The 9,729-nt window shown below is 46.1% G+C and overlaps 1 protein-coding gene across 1 annotated transcript; it reads left to right on the top strand.

Moving 5' to 3' along the window:
- Positions 1 to 5,156: 5,156 nt before the first annotated feature.
- Positions 5,157 to 7,389, top strand: LOC119388915 (uncharacterized). The gene is made up of 2 exons (XM_037656274.2): positions 5,157 to 5,501; positions 7,058 to 7,389. The coding sequence occupies exons 1-2, from the start codon at positions 5,173 to 5,175 to the stop codon at positions 7,359 to 7,361; spliced, it is 633 nt and encodes a 210-aa protein (XP_037512202.1). The 5' UTR covers positions 5,157 to 5,172; the 3' UTR covers positions 7,362 to 7,389.
- The last annotated feature ends 2,340 nt before the right edge of the window (positions 7,390 to 9,729 follow it).

The following is a 9,729-nucleotide window of genomic DNA, read 5'->3' as shown; positions in this document are numbered from 1 at the left end:
GTGCTTGTACTTTGTTGATGATGATGATGATGATGATGTGCCTCTACACATGGCTCATACCCACACTGGGGGATTGGCCAACAATTGTAGATATGAAGATTTAAAACTACTGAGTTAACACAAAAGACAAGCAAACATAAAAAAGAACTAGTGGAATAACTATTTCTACATTCAGCCCAGACTTCTCATCCTAACTAGAAATTAGAATAATGAAATTATAGTGGTACCGAACGCCTTCTTTTTTATTGATTTTTCTTTCTTATTGATTCATTGCTATTATCGGAACAGGTTTGCAATTAATAACTTAACAACACATTCGTTTTGTTTCCTGAAGGAAAGCAATTACAGCATCAAAAACGTTCCTGTGGCTGACGCCCAAATCCGAAGCACCGAAGGTGAGAATAGTGTCTATTGTTTCTTTAGCACTTCGTCGTTGCTCCTCTTCCAGAGAGGGTCCCACTACTTCCTTGTGCCGCTAACCCACTACCGCCTTGTGACAATAAGTATGTCCATGATCCTTTACCCGCAACGGACAGCTGCCGGCATGCACGGGAAAGGAGCTGGTCGCCGATGACGGACGGATTTATGCTTGAATGCATTGGCTGAAAAGGCGAGTTCGTAGTGGCCAATGGCAAACTTCTTTCTTTCTTTCTTTCTTTCTTTCTTTCTTTCTTTCTTTCTTTCTTTCTTTCTTTCTTTCTTTCTTTCTTTCTTTCTTTCTTTCTTTCTTTCTTTCCTTCTTTTTTTTTGTATCTCTGCGCAATGCTTCATCCACGTGCTTAGCAGCGCCACACCACAGCTGCTACAGGCAACAATGATGGCGATGCAGTCATACCTAGGCAGCAACCAAATGACGTAACGAACATGAAACGACAGTTCCTCTCGATAAAAGATCAGATTGCCAAATCAGAAACGGCTAACTGCCGACAAGCCCAGGGCCTAGACAGCAGCATATACAGGAAAACGGCGCGTTCAATTGCGCGTGTGACTGGCACACCTTTGAGGCCGCATTTCTGTACGCTCGCCGGCGCGGGGGTTTTTCGCGTACGACACCGCCACCGGAATGTGGGAGTCATACAAAACTTCGTTTAATAAAGCAGCAGAATTTCATAGAAGTGCGAATATACAGGGTGTTGAAGATTAAGCTTTATGGTTTTCCTAAAATTCAGCACTGGGAGGTACCTGAAAACCACCTTTGCAGATAAGTGTTTTATCCGGGGGGAACACAAAGTGAGACAATAATTACCACTGTCCGCCGCCCAATTAACTAAGATTAAATATTAAACTTTATAACGACTGCAGCAAGCGGGCATGTTTGTATTGGAAAGTTGGAGGCAGTCGCATTCCTACACAGTTCCACTTGGAAGAATTCTTCTAGCATGCATGTGCCTCGAGATATCCTTCTGCAAAGTTTAACTGCGGTTTGCATGATTACGCATGCAAGGCAGTGACCACTGGCGCAAAGCTCCTCCCCGATGTGCCGCGGCATTTGCGAGCGGTGTTTAATCTGTCAACGGGTTGAAGGCATAGGCAAAGATGATAGCGGTTACCCTTTTGCTACCGGCTAGCGATAGCTAGCAATGACAGCTCGTCACATCAAGGAGGAACAGTCGGCCGATCCTCACTGTCTTGCATGCGTAATCATGCAAACGGCAATTAAAGTTTGCAGCTGGATATCTCGGGGCACAGACATGCTAGAAGAATTCTTCCAAGTGGAAATTTGTAGAAACGTGACTGCCTCCAACTTTTCAATAGAAACATGCACGCTTGCGCACTCTTTAAAAAGTTCATTATTCAATCTTAGTTAATTGGGCGTCTGACAGCAATAATTATTGTCTCACTTCGTGTCCCCCTTGATACATAACTTATCTGCGAGGGCCTTCCCCCACCCAGAGAGCTTCTGCCAGCTCCCTCCGAAACGACATGGGAGACCTTAATACGGTCCCCCGACGAAAAATTGCAGAAAGCAGTCATTGCATGGGCAGAAGAGGTCGCCGCAGACAAGCGGCCAGCTCCAAACCCATGAAGTTTATTTTAATAAAGTTGTATCCTCCTCCTCTGCAAAAGGGGTTTTCACGTTCTTCCCAGCGCTGAATTCTAACATAAGCATAAACATTAACTTTGAACACCTGGTATAACTGTAAGTTTAGTGCTTCAGGAGGCAGGTTTACCTGACACTAGGAATCCAAAGATTGCAAAGCCAAGCACAACTGCAGTCAGCTTCATCGTGCTCCTATAACTGCAAACAGATAACAACGCCAACTATTGCTTCAGCATGGCTGCTCCTAAAAAAAAGAGAAAAGCTCAGTACACAATCACATTAAATGTGAAGAGCATCGTTGGCTATCACGACGGCTTGCGCATGAGTGTAGAATATGGTATCCGTTGACCTGATCCACATATACGCAAATACACAGGACGATTTTTTTTTGTTTTAGTTTACGATTGCACGAGGAAACGCATGGAAAAAACTAATGCTCACTTTTATATCAAAACCTTCACTACTTACTAATAGGCTATTCCGGTAACTGTCGACGCCATTGTGAAAATCAGACTACATAAATTATAATTTTTTTTACTACCTTCTAACAACAATGTGGAGGCAGCAGTCTTCGGAGCTCAAACGCAGGCGCACCACATTTCAGTGTAAATCACTTTGCAACCATACCACACATACTTAGACTTGTCTGTTTCGCGTGTTCATATATATATTTTTGCATTAAAAATGCGTAAGCATGTCATTGTCGTAGCACCGTTCAATAATGTGAAAGTGTGCAAAACTTTACTTACCAGATCAAACGGTCTACGTTGATCTCAAACCTATTCTAACCGAAGCAGTCGAAAGAGTCGGCGCTTCCGGTCGCTTGCTCGCTTTAGCGTTATTTTTCAACGCAACCTGTGCGCAATTTCTTGTGTTTTTAACGGTGAGTGCAATGACATTTTGTCGTCGACATATGGTCCGCTTCCTGGGCAGCTGAACACGTGTATTACATTGCGAACACAAGTGCGATTATACTTTCGTGTGTCTGTAAATAAGCGGAAGAGGAAGCTTCAAATTCCGATGTTTAGATATAACTCCACTGACGTTCACTCGATGTTCTTGTAGGGCAATAACATCTGGCACAGATATTGTGACACAGTTAGTCATTCCCAGTTCAAAAAAAAAAGTCAGTTTGGCCGCAAGGGCGAAGCAATGAATGCGATAGCAAGGAATTTTAATGTCATATGAAGAACGACAAGCAGCTCGATACTTGCAGCGCGCCGCTGAAGCACAAATAAGGACGCCTGAAATGAACGCACAGATATGCACAGAAAAAGCGTGAACAACTGTCACAGTTACGTCTTTGTGGTTGAGGAACGCGCCGCAAGTGTGGACAATGTTTGTTTGTTTGTTTGTTTGTTTCCTCAAAACTATGGCACATACCCCCTCTGGGGGATTAGCCAAAACTGCTTGTCGACAATGTAGAATGAGACACTATTAGGTATTTCTTTTTCTTTGAAACTGCAGCGCTTGGCGTGACCCATCTGCGTCTCGTGCCACACGGTGGCGTCTGGCACAAGGTGTGCCTAGTGTGCCTCGATGTGTGCGACAAAACGCGCAACAAAACGCGCATCAAGGCACCCTAGGTGTGCCCGGTGTTCTTTTTGTTTTTCGTTTCAGATCACGAGTAGGTACAGAAAGGGGCCACTTTGTCGCGCGCGTCTCAAGGGCAGTTTTCAAATTGAAAGAAAAGGTAGAAGCGTTGCGTGATAGAAAACACGTGCAAGCTCCCCCGAGATCTCGATACCACCAGCGGTAAGTGGTAAACATAAATATCGCACCGTTATTTCTCCGGCGCATACATGGCGTGTGGTTAACCTGTCTAACTCAGCGCGCTCGGGAGCGAAGGTTCGCTGGTTCGATTTCCCGGTCGGGTAGTTCAGAAATATTTTATTCTTCTTTATTTTTATTTATGCCTTTTTTTATAGATATACATACATAATACATATACATACCCGGGACGTGACGGCGATGGCAAAAATCCGCCGAGAGTGTCCATATAATTGCTATCGCAATGATATGAGGTCGATGAAACTATACGAAAAGTTATTGTCGGGTAACAATTTCACGACAATGAAACAATCTTTTTTACTCTCTTAGTACTCAAATCCCCAGCATATTATGGAACTCCAACAATACAAAGCACTTGAGCGTCGACTGTTACACAGCTATATATATATATATATATATATATATATGATTACGGATCGTTCTCTGAACACACCATGTCTCAAAATTTTACGTAACCTTTCATTAAACCCGCCACTATAGGCAATGCTCAAGGCTTCCTCCCCCTGTCTTTGGCATGTATAAAAAAATGGCTGATCCCTCCGTCATAGGAATAGGTATAACACGAAAGTGAAACGTGTCTTCACAGAAGTAGTGCTTATTGTGTAGTCAAATATGAGAGCATGTACAATGTCTATTGGTGTTTGGCAGCTATAGCCCCGTTTCGCGTGTATACATCCACGTTGACGCCCAGTGGCACATTTCCATCCCGATGACTAACGCCCACGATCACGATTTAGCGGTTGTGGTAGCTGAAGCTGCTAACATACACCTGGACACAGCGAATCGTGAATCCCGCGCAATGATGACCTAAACAAGTTCTAATAAACACTGGTGCTCGACGTGCACTTCTTGGAAGCGCCGTCAATTAAAGAGAGAAACGGCACGGTGTGCGCTCCTGAGTAATAGGGTAACCTACGCCTGTGCTCATGCACACACTACCACACAGCGTTTCAGCAGCACCGGAGGTAGAGGTTCGTGTAGCTTGAGCCGCGAACGCGCGCAGGCGTTCCACGTGCCGCTGGCTTCAACATCGCTGCCTGTCTGCAGCGCTTATTGCAGCAGTTTTATCAGTCGGTGCTATCGCACTGGATGCTGTCGGTGGCTTAGCAAAGTTGCCAAGAGGGAGAGAAAAAAACCCTTCCTTTTCCTTCCTTACTTTCTCCTACTTTCATATCTTTGGCAGCATGGTGATTAGAATAGGCCAGATGCGTCAAGGATGCTCGTCAGCTTCAGCGCACCCACTTCTAAGTGTAATCGTCATGCGCCGATTGAGAAGCTATATAAAGAACCACCGCGAGCACAATCGAGTAATTGCAAGCTGTCTCTCGAGCCTTGCGGTCATGTCGTCTTCGACTGCCTCCCTCCTGTTCATCGTCGTGCTTCTGGTTGTGCAGAGCGTGTTCGTGGGTAGCCTCTTCCTGCCGTTCGGTGGCATCGCGTCCGCGGCGAACGGCATTATCGGCTTCAAGGTCTCCGTGGCTGCTTCTTTGCTGTCCATGCTTGGCAAGGGATTCACCGGTACGTTCAACCTCAGAGCCGGCACGGCCTTCGCGGATTCTTCGTCCGAAGAGCTCAACGGACGTAGTGGTCTTCTGGGCTACGACATGACGACAACAACCGAGAGGACAGAAATTAAGGTTCCTATATCTGCGCTCCAAGACGTACTCAAGTAAGGGCCAAACCTTGCGCTAGCATCAGAGATGTATCTGTATAAGGAAATGAATTTATAGAAAATTAGGTTATCGGAGTGTGGCAGCGACATATTGCTTCGTCTAAACGCAATTATACATATTTACTTCGTTTCAGCGAGCGTTCTAGAAAGAAAGAAAAATATTTAGGAGGGTCTGATGCATTGCAGCGAAATTTCACCAGCATCTAAGTATCACTTGCTTATTGTGATAACGGCATCGCGGATTTGTTTTCTTTATTCGGTGTACTCTTGCGCGGTGGTGTGGCGGCCCCACTTCGGCTGCCTCCGATAATTTGCAAACAAAATGCAGTTTGTGGATAAACGAAAACTGTTTAATCAATGGGCGACGTGGCGATTCTTCTTCTCAAAGCAGTTCTACTGACAGGAGGTTAAGAACGTTGGACGATAGGCGCGCGCACGCACAGCGCATTCTCCGTTTTCCATTTTTTTTCTTGTGGTCCCGTTGTAAGTTGCCTCCGACATGTGGGAACGACTTCTCATACACCGACGCTGCGCGCCACATGACCGGGAATGCCGCGTCAGTACACATATAAGTCGGACCGTGGCCTTTAATTTCCTTGAAAGATATTAAATCGCGCGCCTCGTATCTGCCACAACACGGCAGTCGATATGCATACTTTCTTGTAAATGTCATCCTGTGCTATAGTGCCAGTGGTTTTGCTATGCATTGAGGGAATGCATTAAGCATCGACAAGTTTGCTCGGAAGCACAGCATGGACACAAAATGTCTTCATGCTGGCTTGAAATGGTCGCGAAATTCATAAACTTATTCCACTGGAACCTTGCACCCACTCTCCCCGTTTCCAATGCATTGTTGGTTTTGGTTCTCCCGCAAAACCGGATCGAGAACTGTGATGTCCGCCCATTGAATCGTCGATTCTTTAAATCCCACAAAGGAGCACAACTTTTATTCGGCCTGTGCCAAAATCGATGTGTTCTGATCAGATATTTGATGGTCATGAGGGCGGAGAAAATGTGTAATCTGTGGTGCGGCTTAGGCGCTGTAAGCCACTGGTGGTACTTCCCTAAAAGATTGTGCCATAATTTTTACCATTTGTGTGCCGTAACTGAGAATTTTGTCATCATTGTGCTCAGTCGGAGCGGTTAGCACCAAATGGCAAAATATCTTGCGGAAAGCTGGGAAATATTCGCATTTAAAGAATCACTCTTCATTTCCCACTCGTCGTGGCTTATTGGCACCTCATGTGTGCAGCTCCAGAGCCCGTGGACGCGGGTTCGTTAGCAATTCGCGGATGCCACATTTACATGAGGGCGAGATGGAGAAACACTTGTGTGTTTTGGCTTAGGTGCACGTTCAAAAAACCAAGGCGCTCAAAATTATTCGAGGCCTCTCCCCCGCCCCGCAATCCAACTACAAAGTGCTTCAGCCTTGTAGTTTTGTCCCAAAAAAGTATTTTTACCTGTTCTTGTCTAGTCTGCTGCTATGTCACTTATAATGAAACGTGGAGCAACTCCAAGTACGTCACGTAATACTTTCATCTCTACACTTGCAGCGTGGACGAGGAGCAGAAGCACCAGACAGACCTGCTATTCACCTTCCTGAAGGGGATCGACGACCGGGGATGTGTCTCGCGCATGGTTTGCGAGAGCGTTGCCGACGCAATACGCCTCGGCAAAGTGGGTAACGCGACTAAGAATTTCTTCGACACCAACGTTGGTGTCGAAACTGGAGATGTCTCGGTGTTTGTCGCCGCCGCCAAGACTGGCCGATCGCGGGGCCTCGCCGGATGTGCGCAGGCCTTCCCAGAGTGCACCGCCAACCTCCCTCACATCCTCACCGCTGCCCGGTTGATGTAAACCCCGATTCCCGAGAATAAATGTTTTTTATACGTCTTTCAACGAGCGTTATTGATGCAGGCTACGCCTTATCAGGTGCGGCCTCTACGGTTGCTTGTAGGGACTCGTATTTGCCGCCAGTCCATTTGTTCGTTGATTGGCTGGCTGCTCTAGCATGTATATGTAACTTGACAGACGAGGTCATACAGGCATGTTTGGTATGGACGCGAGCTTCCGAGTACATGCCGGCCATGATACGGCAACCTACGATTATTTTTTTTCTTGCGCGTGATGAAAGTCGAGTCTGCCTATTTTCGGTAAAAGACATGGTGGAGAGACAACGGCGCTGTTACCTGTTTGCCCCTTTTCTTCAAGCAGTTAGTCCTTCCTTGCGAAGCTTTAACGTCTAGGCTCACTCCGCAAAGACCTCAATGACTCGCTAAGCATTCCTGCTCAAGCTAAATACAGTAGGGAAGAGCAAAGGTAAGTCTGTACAAACATACTTAATAGCAGGTGGCCAGCATAAATGTCTAATTAAAAAAATCATGATACAACCATGGCGCACGCGTTTCCAACATCGGCGCGCCATCCTAGCATTGAATGAAACTTCCGCTTTCTTCAATTTCTTCACTAAAGATGTGCTTCTCGCGTTGCATCGTAATGCGGCGTTTTACTTACTGGATGACACAAAATTGCGCTGTCACCAGAGCATACCTAATTTGCTGCTCTTACAATCTTTCCCTCCCCAGCGTTGCTGTGAGGCCGACAAGCTTTCCTTATGCTCTCTTATCGTAACAGCCAATGCAAAATTCTAAAATCCGTGGCGCAAAGCTACGATCCTTAGTTGTATCATGGTCGTGCCGTCATTCTTCCGTTCCCTCGCGTGCTCGAGTAAAAAACCAGTACTCGCCCTATGCATTCCTGTGTACAACAAAACGTTTCAAATGAAACATCAACATAAAGTGCGAACTGCCACCAGATGTCGCTCCCAGCGACAAAGAAATTTCGGAAATATTCAGAGGGAGGAAAAAAGCGTGTTTTTCGGAAACTTATGACAAAATGAACACACTGGTGAAAGCAACCTTTCTGTATTATGCATGCTTACTCCGCATTGTATTACTTCATGCATGGTAGCGAAGCTTCCAAAGAACTACGTAACGTAAACGGCGAACGTAAATAATTCGCAACGGCTGACTTCTGGACTTCTTGGTACGACCTATTTAAGGGCTTAGCGCAGATTTATCAAGACGAGACAAGACCTGTGTAGGTCCACCTTCGTCTTATTCCGCCTTGATAAGTCTGCGCTTAGCACTTAAGATGGGGCGTAAATACCTACGTCACATAAACAGCGCGAAATCTTTATTTTATGGGCTAACCGACGCTCGTTTTGACATGTTCGAAACGGGAATCATATAGCGGCGTACGGAGAGCTAGGCGCAGCCCTTATCTAATTATATACGTCAACAAAGGAGGCTCGTTTCGCATAGCTCAGACCATCTGGTAATCACGCCACACCGAAAAAAATAGTCAAACGCGTTGTGCACTCCTTTGTATCACATCGGTGATTTCGCGATAGCAAAGAAAAGCACGGTGTCGTCGATTCATGCACTAGTGCGGAGCACTCTTACACCTAGGTGTGGCGACGCAAAGGTTCCGTGTGTGAGGGCGTTTACGATGTGTCTGCGGTCGTTCCCGCGCTTCTACGCGTATACACGGGTTCATGCTAACTGCCTCGTGGAAATTATTAATTTCGAGCACGAAATTATGCAGGCTATTTTCGTGCTCAAGCGCTAAGTCACCAACCTTGCGAGAGTTCTTCGGTCTTCACTTCGTCGATCTTGTTCCAATACCTTCAATGACAAACGTGTAATTTCTAAATCGCACTCATGGCAGAACTCGCGGCAGTAGCATTTCGGTGGAGGCGAAATGCTAGAGGCCCGTGTCCTGTGCGATGTAACTGCACGTTAAATAGCACAAGTTGTTCGAAATTTGCGGAGCCCTCCACAACGGCGTTTTGGTTGTGGTTTTGGCTTGGTTTTGGCTCGTAAAACCGCATATATTATTATTATCATGGCAAAACGGTAGCAAGGTTCTGTCGCGGTGTTTTGCGCAGTGGTCCCATCGCAAATCGATGAGCACGTGGCGCCATAATTGCAATAACTGCCATCGTTGCGAAAGTAAGTTCAGGGTGCGATCATTACGCGGGAAGAAAAAAATGAAATTTTGATCACAGGATTAATGGGTGCGATCTTTACGCGAGTGCTATCATGGTGTGGCGTCAGGCGCTGTCATTGCGCAGCGCAAACCTGGGTTCCCGGAATATGTCGTGGCATATGCAAGCCGTACGCTTACTAAAGCTAAAGTGTCTGCCGAAGCAATCGTGGTACTT

Source organism: Rhipicephalus sanguineus, chromosome 4, assembly GCF_013339695.2.
Source record: "Rhipicephalus sanguineus isolate Rsan-2018 chromosome 4, BIME_Rsan_1.4, whole genome shotgun sequence".
Classification (NCBI taxonomy): domain Eukaryota; kingdom Metazoa; phylum Arthropoda; class Arachnida; order Ixodida; family Ixodidae; genus Rhipicephalus; species Rhipicephalus sanguineus.
This window is presented reverse-complemented; position numbering and strand designations above follow the sequence as displayed.

Bases quoted from the DNA above. Each gene is read 5' to 3' on its own strand.
- LOC119388915 (XM_037656274.2), top strand. From the start codon at position 5,173: ATGTCGTCTTCGACTGCCTCCCTCCTGTTCATCGTCGTGCTTCTGGTT. The intron at 5,502-7,057 runs GTAAGGGCCAAA...CTACACTTGCAG, and splicing joins GCGCTCCAAGACGTACTCAA to CGTGGACGAGGAGCAGAAGC.